At 40.5% G+C, this 14224-nt stretch overlaps 1 protein-coding gene across 2 annotated transcripts in view; it reads right to left on the reverse strand.

The window, feature by feature from the left end:
* Positions 1-14224, reverse strand: part of SMYD1 (SET and MYND domain containing 1) — a 40961-nt gene extending 26737 nt beyond the window's left edge. For both annotated transcript variants that reach the window (XM_036333872.1, XM_036333873.1), the window contains exon 1: positions 14088-14224. In XM_036333872.1, the coding sequence (XP_036189765.1) occupies positions 14088-14224 (137 nt within the window). The remainder of the gene's footprint in view (positions 1-14087) is intronic.

A 14224-nucleotide genomic window follows, 5' to 3' on the forward strand; every position in this document is an offset into this window, starting at 1 on the left:
AGCTGCATAGTATTCCATTGTGTAAATATACCACAGCTTATTTATCCACTCATCTGCTGATGGCCACTTGGGCTGTTTCCAAATCTTAGCTATTGTAAATAATGTTGCTGTGAACATAGGGCTGCATCTATTCTTTCTGATTGATGTTTCGGGTTTTTAGGATATATTACCAGAAATGGTATTGCTGGGTCAAACAGCAGTTCCATTTTTAGTTTTTTTGAGGAAACTCCTTCTGTTTTTCCATAATGCCTGCACCAGTCTGCATTCCCACTAACAGTGAACTAATGTTCCCTTTTCTCCACATCCTCGCCAGCACTTGTTGTTTGTTGATTGATGACAGCCATTCTAACAGATGTGAGCTGATATCTCATGGTTTTAATTTGCATTTCTCTGATGATTAGTGACTTTGAGCATTTTTTTCATATTTCTATTGGCCATCTGTATGTCCCCTTTGGAGAAGTGTCTATTCAGGTCATTTGCCCATTTCACAATATTTTCAATTACTTCTCTCCCACTCTTCCTTCCTTTCACAAGTAGGTATTGGGTAACTATTATGTACTGTGCATCTAGCTAGGTGATGGAGAGCCTTAAAAATAGACAAGACACAACCCGTGCCTTCGAGCAGTCCCCAGGCTGGGCTGGGACATTAACACATGTAAGCAAGGTGAGGCATGCAGCCCAGGAGTGCTGTAGGGATGATGGAAGAAGACCTGACTCCCACTGAGGTGAAGGAGGGGAGGAACCTGGGAAGGCAGTCATCCAGGAGGGAAGGAGACATGGTTCTGATCCTCTGAAGCTGGGCCAAGTTTGTACTCAAAGAATGTCAAGTTCTCGTATGGACAGCCCCTGGAATTAGTCAAAGGCATCCATGTAGAGGGAACAGGCATGTATAGGAGACAAAATAGCTATTTGACGAGATCATAGATTGCACCACATTGGGAAATAATGTTAGAAAGATGACTAGACTATGGGGAGCCTGGAATGAGACTCTCAGAAATATACCCTTATTCTGCAGGCAAACGGGAGCTATGGAAGGCTTTTGCAGGGGGGAGAGAGAAATACAACCAGAGTTGGCTTCTCTTCCCAATGGCATCTACCTAATGTCATTTTTAAATGGCTTGTTTAAACCTTTGGGGAGCATTGCTGAATTCTTGTTTGCACTATTATCATATTTTAGTGTAAGAAGTTTGGTGGTACTGCTTCCTCACACCAAACCTAGGGATTGCCTATTGTTTGTTTGTTTGTGTGTTTGTTTTGCCACTTAAAGAAACACTATGAACCCAGTAAAAAGTATGTCATGGAACAAAGGTTAGCAAATGTTTGCTTTCCTTTTTAAATAATTAGAAAAAAATGTATAATTACAATTGATATTCAATATTATAGCTTCAGGTACACAGCATAGCTGTTAGACATTTATATAATTTCCACAGTGATCCCCCAGTTAATACCAGTACCCACCCGACACCATATATAGTTATTACAAAATATTGGCTGTATTGCCAATGCTGACTCTGTGATTACTTTGTAACTGCCAGTTTGTACTTCTTAATGCGTTCTGTTTATTTTGTTTTTTTAGACACTACACAAGTGAAATTATATGGTATGAAATCATATGGTCTATCTCTATCTGATTTATTTCACTTAGCATAATACCCTCTAGGTCCATCCATGTTGTTGCAAATAGTAAGATTTTATTCTTTTTTATGACTAAGTAATAGTCCATTGTATATATGTACCACTTTTATTTCTTTTTAATTTTTTAAATTTTTTAAAATATATTTTTATTGATTTCAGAGAGAAAGGGGGAGAGAGAGAGAAATAGAAACATCAATGATGAGAGAATCATTGATCAGCTGCCTCCTGTGTGCCTCCCACTGGGGATTCAGTGTGCAACCCGGGTATGTGCCCTTGACTGGAATTGAACCTGGGACCCTTCAGTCCCCAGGCTGACACTCTATCCACTGAGCCAAACCAGCTAGGGATTAAATTTTTTTAAATTTTTCAATTACAGTTGATATATAATTTTACATGAGTTGCGGGTGTACAACATAGTGATTACACACTTATATACCTTACGAAATGATCACCCTGAGAAATCTAGTACCCATCTGACACCATATATAGTTATTACAATATTATTGGCTATATTCTCCATTCTGTACCTTAAATCCCCATGACTGTTTTTAATCTCCTCCCCTTTTTCACCTGCCTCCAATCCCCCTCCCATCTAGCATCCGTCAAAATATTCTCTGTGTTCATGAGTTTGTTTCTGTTTTTTTGTTTGGTTGGTTGGTTCCACAAACTGTAAGTGAAATCATATGGTATTTGTCTATCTTTTTTGACTTATTTCACTTAGCATAATACCCTCTAGGTCCATCCAAGTTGTCACAAATAGCAAAATTCATTCTTTTTTTATTACTGAGTAATATTCCATTCTATATATGTACCACACCTTCCTTATCTATTTGTCTATCAGTGGAAACTTAGATTGCTTCCATATCTTGGCTACTGTAAATAATGCTGCAATAAATATAGGGGTGTGTATGTCTTTTACAATTAATGTTTTGGATTTCTTTGAGTAAATACCCAAAAATTGGATGGCTGTGTTATATAGTAGTTCTATTTTTAATTTTCTGAGGCATCTCATACTGTCTTCCACGGTGGCTGCACCAACTTACAATCCCACCAACTGTGCACTAGGGCTCCCTTTTCTCCACATCCTTGACACTTGTTTGTTGATTTATTGATGTTAGCCATTCTGACAGGTGTGAGATAACATCTCATTGTGGTTTTATTTTTTTTTTATATACATTATCTTATTTAATCTTCATAGTAACACTGTGAGATGAGTATTATTATCACCATTCCACAAGGACCTACTAAAGCTCATAAGTTACTAAACTTGACTAAACTGTCTCATAACACGTTCTCAGGCTCTTAACAAAATAGAGCCAGAGTTCAAATGTGACCTCTGATAATGGCTTGAGATTCTGGCTTCTTAGCTTTCTGGAACCTGTGAGCAGTTAGTCAGCACGGGGGAACCTGAACCTCTCAAATATCTAGCCAATTCTGAGCTTGGTGCCTGGAGCACAGACCCCATCCAAACCCTCCTCTCATTTGGGACATTCAGTTTGCATGCCCCACACACTGCAAGTCATCACAGCCCCAGTTTTCACATGCGCACTAAGTCCTTGAGGTCATCCTAGCAGCTACCAGACCCAGTGATTTCCTAGGAAATCACTTCCACCTTACCCCAGGTCCCTTTACCACAGGCCTAGCTGTTTGTACAGTTACCAGAGCACCCTGTTGGTTCCTCTTTATCTCCAGGGTCTGAGGAAGACGTGTGCACAGCCAAACTGTACAAAACCACCATCCCTCTCAGGTGCAACCTCACCTTTACTCCCAAGGATGGCTCCCAGGCCTAACCCCTTCCCTTTACACACAGGACATTCAGAGCCCTGATGTGACGGGCGCAGGGTCACGCAAATCACCCTGTCGAACCTTTCCAGCTCTTCCACCTCCCTCTCAGTTCCTGCAGCCTCAGAACCTCTGTCTCTTTCAAGTGCTTAAGACACATACCAGCCGAAACCGGTTTGGCTCAGCGGATAGAGCGTCGGTTCGATTCCGGTCAAGGGCATGTACCTTGGTTGTGGGCACATCCCTAGTGGGAGATGTGCAGGAGGCAGCTGATCGATGTTTCTCTCTCATCGATGTTTCTAACTCTCTATCTCTCTCCCTTCCTCTCTGTGAAAAATCAATAAAATATATTAAAAAAAAAAAAAAAAGACACATACCAAAACAGCAGCTACACACTGGAATGTCCCCGTCCACTCTCAGGGATCCCGACCCTCTATTTCCTTGGGAGCAGGGGTCTCAGCACCCTCATGTCGCTGAGGGCTTCCGAGCCCCGCCTCCCAGTCAGTCTGGGGTCCAGGTGCCTTAGAGCGGTGAAGGATTTGATTTGATGTCAGTGACTCCCCCGAGCCCCCAGCCAGCCCCTCTAAGGTTGAGTTCTGGTCCCTATTCCCCACAACCATCAGGGCTCCCACCGCTGGGATCATACATTCGCAGGATCCTCCCCACACACTCCATTAACACCCCTACAGACAGAACACACCACCCCAGAAAAACTGACCTCCGCTCCTCTACCCCCAACCCTGAGTACTCACTACTTGGTAAGCACGCCGAATCCAATCTCTTCCCAACTAGGACTCTCATTGTGGTTTTAATTGAGCATCTTTTCATATGTCTATTGGCCATCTGTATGTCCTCTTTGGAGAAATGTCTATTCAGGTTTTTGCCCATTTTTTAATTGAACTGTTTGGGTTTTTTTAATGTTAAGTTGTATGAATCCTTTACATAACTTGAATATTAACCCCTTATCAGCTGTATCGATGGCAAATATCTTCCTCCGTTCAGTAGATTGTCTTTTTGTTTTGCTGATGGTTTCCTTCACTGTACATAGCTTTTTATTTCTTTTTTTTTTTATCTGTAGTTAATCCTCACCTGAGGATATTTTTTCCATTGTTTTTTTTTTAAATATGTATTTTTATTGATTTCAGAGTGGAAGGGAGAGGGAGAGACAGAAACATCAATGATGAGAGAATCATTGATTGGCTATCTCCTGCATGCCCCATACTGGGGTTTGAGCCCCCAACCTGGGCATGTGCCCTAACGGAGAATTGAACCCTGACCTCCTGTTTAATGGTTTGATGCTCAACTACTGAGCCATGCTGATCAGGCTACATTGATTTTTAGAGAGATTGGGGGGAGGGGGGACGGAGAGAGAGAAGCATCAATAGAGGGAGACACGCACAAGCCCTGACTGGGGCTGGGAACATAAACTGATGAACAAGGACTGATCCAGAGCGGAGAGGCATTGATTGGACTGTCGGGCCTTGGAGGGAAGGTAGGGGTAAGGGGGAAAGATCAACCAAAGGACTTATATGCAAGCATATAGGCCTAACCAATGGACATGGACAACGGGGAGGGGGAGGGCATGAGCAGGGGCGGTGGGGGGGTAGAGGGTAACGTGGGGACAAGGACACATATGTAATATCTTAATCAATAAAAAATATATTAAAAAAAAATTTGCAACCAAGGTACCTGCCCTTGACTGGAATTGAACCTGAGACCCTTCAGTCTGCAGGCTGACACTCTAACTACTGAGAAAAACTGGTGAGAGCTTTCTTTTTAAATGTTTTTATTGATTTCAGAGAGAGGAAGGGTGAGGGAGAGAGAGAGAAAAAAAAACATCAATGATGAGATAGAATCATCAATCATCTGCCTCCTGCACACCCCCTACTGGGGATCAAGCCTGAAACCTGGGTATATGCCCTGACCAGGAATCCAACTGTGACCTCCTGGTTCATAGGTCAACGCTCAACCATTGAACCACACCAGCCAATCCAGAAGCTTTTCATTTTGATGTAGTCCCACTTGTTCATTTTTGCTTTTGCTACCCTTGCCCAAGGAGAAATATCCAAAAAAATACATTACACAGAGCAATGTCAAAGAGTTTTTCTCTAGGACTTTATGGTTTTGCATCTTAAATTTAAGTCTTTAATCCATTTTGAGTTTACTCTTGTATATGATATAGGAAAGTGATCTAGTTTCATATTTTTTGCATGTATCTGACCAATTTTTTCAACTTATTGAAGACACTATCATTCCTTCATTGTATAGTTTTGTCTTCTATTTTGTAAATTAATTGACCATAGGAGTGAGGGTTTAATTCTCTATTATGTTTCCTGATCAATGTGTCTGTTTTTGTGCCAATACCTTACTGTTTTTTATTATTATAGCCTTGTAGTATAGTTTGAAATCAGGGAACATAATATTCCCAATTTTGTTTTTCCTCAAGATTGTTTTCATTATTAGAGGTCTTTTGTGGTTCTATATAAATTTAGGGTTATTTGTTTTAGTTCTGAGAAGTTGCCTATTTATTTTTAAAATCTCTTTTATTGAAATAAGAATCCTTAAACTTTTCTCTGCCACAAGTCACATGATGAGGTTCCCACAATGTACTCAAACCTGTATGCATTTCCCACCCTCCAGCTGCAACCAAACCCCACTTACTTATTTACTTCTTTATTTATGTATTGTTAATCCTCACCAGAGGATATTCTTTCATTGCTTTTTCAGAAAAAAAGTGAATAGAAGGAAGTAAGGAAGGAAAGGAGGGAGGAAGGGAAGGAGGACGAAAGGAAAAAGAGAGGGGGAGAGAGACACATCTACTAGTTGCCTCCCACACCTGCCACAACCAGGGTCAGGGAGCAAATCACAACCCATGTAGTGCCCTTGACGGAGAACCGAAGGCCCTTTGGTATGCAGGCTTATTCTGTAACCATTTAGAAACATCGGCCAGAGCCAAACTCCTCTTCTCCTGCTCAGAACACATCTTCAGATGCAACTGAGGGAAGATGACAATGTTATGGGGACAAGCTGGCATTTGATTTCATCTATGTTCTAAAGAAAATTATTCCCAAACTTCTGCATTTAAGGATTATTTGGTAAAATTCAGCAACACAGTTCATAACAGGTCATGTGACATATCAACATGTCTTACCTTCACAGCTACAAGTGCCAAATTAAGGGCATAGCTCTGAATCTACTGTGTTTATCCTCATCATCAAGCACAAACATTTAATGTTATCATCTGAAAACTTTAACAGTTATTCATTCATTTTCTGAGCTAACTGTTCAGGGATTTCTCCAACCCCTTTATTAAATTATTTCCATTTATAGCATCATCTCTCCCCTACCACCCATCCACCAGCTGTTACCAGATTAAAGGCCACGCGAGTGTTTGTGCGTATGCCACGGCTAATCCTAGTGTTCCCACAGCCCCACAAAGAACTGCACTGGCTAAAAAGCCCAGCTGTCTTCGCTGGCCCTGAAGAAGCTCATAACTCGTCTGATTTTCACCAAAAAACCTGCTGATGGTACTTTCTTTTTAAAGTATTCTACTTTTTTCCATGTTTTCATCTTTGTTGTTCTCTACACACATACACATGTACATAATCTCCTGGGCATTTTCAACTCTTTAAACAGAATCGTTCAGTAGCTAGTGAAATTTTTGTCTAAAGAACTTTAGAAAAAATTCACTGTCCTTGGTCCTTCTTTATTTTTTTCTTAATATCTTTTGTAATAAATTGGATTAACAAGAAGTTAATATTATTGGCTACGATAGGCAGGCTAGCCTCCCCAAAATGTCAGTGTCCTAATGACTGGACACTTTGAATATGCTACCTTATCTGGCAAAAGGGACTTTGAAGATGTGATTAGAAGTAAGGTCCTCGCGCTGGGGAGATAATCTCGAATCATCGGGATGGGCCTAATGTAATTACAAGAGTCCTTATAAGAAGGTGGCAGGTTGAGGGGGGGGGGAAGCCAGCTGGCTTTGAAAAGAGAGCCCAGGAATGCAGATTTGATTCTGCAACCAATTCCAATGTGTGTGGGAGTGGTTTCTTACACCATTCAAACAATACTCCGACACTAGCTGGGCATCTTACAATTCAGCTCAGTTCTTAGAGTATCTACCTAGAGATAGCATCGGGTCCCACAGATTAAGGTCTCAGTCCCACAAGACTCTCCCCACAACCCCCCAACACAATATCACAGCAGGCACCCTGTGGAAGCTAGAAAACTCAAGGAAACCTAACCTTGTGGACCCATTTTAGATCTCTGACCTCCAGAACTATAAGATAATAAAATTTGTTTTCATGCCACTAAAATTCCAAATTTGTGGAAATTTATTATAGCAATAGCGGGAAACTAATACACCGGTTTGTTACTATAAACACTTTTTTTTTTTTGCTATGTTATCACATGTATATTCTTATGTTTTTTACCTATCAGTTTCTGGATCTAACCATTTTCAGCCTTCAGAACCATATTTTGATCCTTCTGAAATTGATGGATGGGTACTCTTTCTTTTATTAAGATTAAGTATTGTTAATTGGACTGACAAGAATAAAAGAAAATTAAGTAGGCAATTCTGGGTCCACTTGTGGAGAATGAGTAGTGAGAGATGATGCCTGGACAAGCCCGTGAAGACTTAGACTGTATGACTCACCCCTGTGTGACCTGGGGAAGGCCCCTCACCTCCTAAGCCTTAGTTTCCCCATCTGTAAGAGATGATCGAATAAATTCAATGATTCTCAACCTTCTTCTTTGTTGAAAGTAATTTTGAAAGTGATGAAAGCTATGGACTTTCTCCACAAAAATAAAAGACGCGCATGCATAGCCACATAAAACTTTGATCTTCCAATCATAGGTGTTTCCCTAGCTAAGGATCCATGGACCCAGGTTAGGAATCTGTAGGCTAGATACCCTCTAAATTCAAGACACCTGGGACTGTTTAAAAAAATAATCAAATAGTATTTTTGGCTCCTAGAACAGCTCATCAGCACCATTCCTGTGCCATCTCTTGTATTTGATGCTAAAATAAAATAAAATAATAATCAGAACAAGCTCCATTCCTATTTTAGCCTAGCACGCCTCTCCTGCTGCACTGGAATTTTTTGCACATAGAAGATTTCATGCAACCTATGGAATCCCAGGCTGGAAGAGATCTTAAGAGTCACATGACCAAGTCTATTGTCCAAGCCTGTGCATACATCATCTCTGCCAGTTGTCACGAGAAAATGCACAACCTTGGAAATAGCCCTTTCCATCTCCAGACAGCACTAACGTGCTCATTCTACTCATTAGGCAAATAGAGACTCAATGTCAAGGCACTAAAAGCTTGTAGGTAGTTCAGGAAAAGTTTAGGACTGATACTTTTTAATGGTTCCAAAAAAATGTAAGGCAAAACCAAAAAATACAAAATGGAAATTAATAAGAATTTTTAAAGCAAAGTTATAAAAACCCATTCAGAAGTTATAAGTAAAAACTACATTTTGACATATTGTGAGGTGGTGTGTCTAAAGGTAAGGGTGTCCAGAATCTATTTAATTCTTACTAGTAAATGGCTTGAGGTCTGACTAGCTTTCCAATCACCATATCTCCCCACCCCATTTTCACCTGAAATATGACTCTAACTCAGGGGTGGGCAAACTTTTTGACTGGAGGGCCACAATGGGTTCTTAAACTGGACCGGAGGGCCGGAACAAAAGCATGGATGGAGTGTTTGTGTGAACTAATATAAATTCAAAGTAAACATCATTACATAAAAGGGTACGGTCTTTTTGTTTTTTAGTTTTATTCATTTCAAACGGGCCGGATCCGGCCCACGGGCCGTAGTTTGCCCACGGCTGCTCTAACTTCTGCTTAAGATGCCTGGTTCTCACCCTTCCATCAATTAAAAGAAAATTCAGAATGTTTTTTCTTCCAAGTGACAGTCATTATTTGTAGATAGCTATTAGGAGTAGTTCTCTGATGTTACTTTGAAATATGCTTCAAATTCCTTCACCTGCTCAATTCTGAATCTATTCCAGGTTGCCCATGTATCTATTGGTTTGGGGTATTGTTTGAAGATAATGACAACTATGGTGACAGTGATGATTCAATTTTATTAATATTGTGAAAAGTGCCCAATCTTAGTCTGTTGGTCAACTGGGCTAACCAACTAATTGATTTTACAGTTTGGAAAAGATGGAGGTTCTACTTCAGAAGGCTAGAAGAGTCCTTCCAAGACCAAGCAGAGGAAAGATAAGGATCTAATCTTGCTGAACTCCCTGCATTCTTAAGACTAAAACTGATTATCTTCTCATTCCATTTGACATAAAATGAACTAAATAATCCTGGCTTGCAATAACATGTGTAATAAATCATATAAATGCACCCGGCCAGTGTGGTTTAATAGTTTGGTGTCAACCTATGAACCAGGAGTTCACAATTCCATTTCTGGTCAGGGCACATGCCCAGATTGCAGGCTCGATCCCCAGTAGTGGGTGTGCAGGAGGCAGCCAATCAATGATCTTCTCTCATCATTGATGTTTCTCTCTCTCTCTCCCTCTCCCTTCCTCTCTGAAATCAATGAAAATATATATATATTTTTTAAAGAAATTGTTTTTTAAAAAATCTTTTGAAACAGGGCAAAATAGCCTTCGCATTGGGCCTATAGCAACATTAGATCCCAAAGAAAAGTTTGCAGAGATAACAAGAAAGCAGATATTATGACTATCAGACTGAAAATTACAAACATTCTTTAGAATTAGTGTCACTATGTTAGCTTATCTGCACCAATAAAAATGCCTTCCTTCCATTAATGTAATTGTTCCCCTTCCATTTCCCATCCATGCCCATTGCTTTTGTCTCCTGATCAGAACACCATTTGGGTTTCTGCCTGAACCAGTGTGTCCTGAATAGCTATTCTTTTTTCTTTTCTTTTTTTTAAATCTCAAATAGATGCATGTTGCCTCTCACTTTTGGCCTTTTATTTTTAGGTTAACACCTGGATTCGAGCCGGCCTCTTTTATAGAATGACTTTTGTGGGTGACCCAGTCCTACCTCCTCAGTCAGGTTTCTCATCTACAGTAAGTAGCGAAGTCTCACAGAGAGGGAGGACCGCATGTACACAGTCACCCTTGTGCACCTCTCCAGGCTGGCTCAGGTATACCCAAAGAAAGAGTCTACCCTCACCTTTGCACTGATAAATTTGGGCAAAACACCTTTCAAAAGTATCTCTTTTAGATTTTAAAAAAATTATTTTAAAGATTATTTACCACAATCATCCTAATTTTTATTACTATTGAATAATAATATTTTATGTAGCAGTTTACCTGTGATGTCCACTAAGGTTGGTTTTGTAGTTATTACTTCAAATGAGTGATTAGTTATTTATAATAACAAAAACATGTAAACAGCCTAATTGTCCAGTCATTAAAAAAGAGGATAGCATCCATCCATTAAATACTATGCTTGTGAAGAGTGTCTAGTGATACAGAAGATAATTAAATTATTGAATGAACAAAGAAACATGATATTTTGTAAAATAAGATTCCAGCTGAGTAGTAAAAACAGATGCCTCTCTTTTTAAACAAGCTGGAAGAAGCCAGCAGGTGTAGCTCAGTTGGTAGAGCATCGTCCCATGCTCCAAGAGGTTGCCCGTTTGATTCCAGTCAAGTCACATGCCTGGGTTGCGGGCTCAATCCCCAGTGGAGGACATACAGGAGGCAGCCGGTCATCAATGTTTCTGTCTCTCTCTCTCCCTCTCCCTTTCACTCTCTCTAAAAATCAATTTTTAAAATAAATAAAACAAGCTGGAAGGAAATAAACAACAAGGTTAAGAATGTGAAAGATATATTTTTTAAAATATATTTTTATTTACTTTAGAGAGGGAGAGATAGAAACATCAATGATGAGAGAGAATCATTGATCGGCTGCCTCTTGCATGCCCCACACTGGGGATCGAGCCAGCAACCCGGGCATGTGCCCTTGACCAGGAATCAAACCATGACTTCCTGGTTCATAGGTCGATGCTCAACTGAGTCATGCCAGCTGGGCCTAAGTTTTACTTTTATACAAGAAGGAAAACTCATTCAAATCCAAACATTCATGAAAGGGAAACTGTCTATATTTCCTTTGGGGAATTGGAGGCACCAGTGAAGGTGTGCTAAAGAAGGCAAAATGACAGCATCAACATCGTTGTTCAGAATTTTTGTGTTTCTAGATTTTTATATCTAATTCTGAATACAGCTGACTCCTTCACTGTACTCACCTCCATCCCCAACAAACACACACACACACACACACACACACACACACACACACACACACAGATACATACACACAGAGATACACACACACACACAGATACACACACACAGATACACACACACAGATACACACACACACACACAAATACACACACAGATACACACACACACAGATACACACACACACACAGATACACACACAGATACACACACACAGAGAGATACACACACACACAGATACACACACACACAGATACACACACACAGATACACACACAGATACACACACACACAGAGAGATACACACACACAGATACACACATACACACACACACAGATACACACACACACAGATACACACACACAGAGATACACACACACACAGATACACACACACAGATACACACACACAGATAAACACATACACACACACACACAAATTAATGAAGTAGGACAAGCTCCCTCTGAAGAGCTCTACTGTCACCTAAGCCCCTTATACTCTTCAAATGGTGGTCAGCCATATGCCCCATATGTTCACTGCCTTTTCCCTGAAAATCTCGGTAGGCAGAAAAAATGAATTTCTCCAGAATCAAATGTAATCAAATTATGTCTGAAAAGCAATGTCCATTCTCAGGATGATCAGTCCAGTGAGCCAACCTCAAAGCCTAGATTATCAGAGGCCATCCTGATTCAGGCCCCATAAAAGCCAGGCAGGTCACCCCAACTTTGGGTTCAGAGAAGTTTGTCATGTTTAATCAATGTGTAAGTGGGTTTTTTGTTTTTTTGTTTTTCGTTTTTAAATAAATATGTAAGCCCTAACCGGTTTGGCTCAGTGGATAGAGCGTCAGCCTGCGGACTGAAAGGTCCCAGGTTCGATTCCGGTCAAGGGCATGTACCTTGGTTGCGGGCACATCCCCAGTGAGAGGTGTGCAGGAGGCAGCTGATAGATGTTTCTCTCCCATCAATGTTTCTAACTCTCTATCCCTCTCCCTTCTTCTCTGTAAAAAATCAATAAAATATATTAAAAAAATAAAATAAATAAATATGTAAAAAATATTTTTACAAAGAGAGGAAGGGAGAGGGAGAAAGAGAAAGAAACATTAATGTGAGCGTGAAACATCAATCAGCAGCCTCCTGCACGCCCCCTACTGAGGATCAAGCCCATAACTCAGGAAGTGCCCTGACAAGGAATCAAACCAGCAACCTTTCGGTGTACAGGCCGAAGCCCAATCAACTGAGCCACACCAGCCAGAGCTAAAATAAAGATTTAGTATAACTTTAAAAGTATGAGGTGTTGCCCCGCTAGTTGTCAATAGGGGATGAGACTCTTAAAAGTGTGTGGTCAAGTGTGAACAGAGTGTGGGGAAATGGGAATGTAAATCTAACAGAGCCACTTTGCAGAGCCTGTTAAAACTGGTAACAGCACACCTGAGGGCACAGCAATCCCTCCTCTGGCCATATATCCTGGAGAGTCATCACACATGTACTAGTGGACATAGGCAAGGGTTTTAATCTCAGAAATGTTCATTTTTATAAAAAATTGGAAACCACAAATGTCTTTCAATGGGGGAATGGATAAATAAAGTTTCACATGTTTACAGGGTGGAATATTTACGGCAGTTAATCCAGATAGCATATGGGTCAACATGGAGATATCTACATGTGGGTAAAAGACGTAGACCTTTGTGGATTTAAAAGATTATCTATAGACTTATAGTTCCCATGAGAATAAGTATCAAAAACATGTTCAGTGAAAAAAAGTTCTAGAATGACATCTGAAGAATGATACCATTTCTGTAAAAAAAAAAAAAATAGACAAACTACAGCTGTACATTTTGATAAGTGCAGATATATGTATGTTATAATACAAGAACATTCTAGATTAGAAGGAAACACATTAAAACCATTACAGGGATTATCTCTGGGGAAAGATAGAGGGGACTGGGATTAGGGGTGGGAAAGGTAAAAAGGGATTCCAGCTTTGTTTGTGAGATTCTAATTTTTCAAAGATAAATGCGTTCCAGTGTTACTTATGTATCTACAATTCCTTTTTAAAGTCTCCCCGATTAGGAGCCTCCCGTGAGAAAGTGTTTTCCACAACACTACACCCGCTCTTCCCTCCTTTCCCTCCACCCTCACCACACCAGCACACCCACTCAGCCCAGTTCACTGGCGTTGTAAGGAAGTGCCCCAAAGCCCTTGCTCACTTTTACAACCCTCCGAGGGACCAGAGCAAACCACACTGGCAATGAGTCTTTGCAGAAAAAGTTACGTCAGCAAATAGCTGACAGAAACGCCATTTGGTGCCAAATGATCCCATGGGTTTTATATCTCTTTCCTGATGATTTTGAGAGCAAAGTATTTTAGAGTTTGGCACTAGCCAAACCAACAGGAGAAAAGAAGGCAAGTCCCCACATTTCATACCTGTCGAAAACCACTGCAGAATAAGCCCGCTCGGCAAAGATGACGTCCGAAGCCCAGAACTCCTTCGTGGCCTTCAGGCCCCTGCCCTTGCCTTCAGAAGTGAAGACCGCCACGTTCTCCATTTTCCCTATTGTCAT

Source organism: Myotis myotis, unplaced genomic scaffold, assembly GCF_014108235.1.
Source record: "Myotis myotis isolate mMyoMyo1 unplaced genomic scaffold, mMyoMyo1.p scaffold_m19_p_14, whole genome shotgun sequence".
Taxonomy (NCBI): Eukaryota; Metazoa; Chordata; class Mammalia; order Chiroptera; family Vespertilionidae; genus Myotis; species Myotis myotis.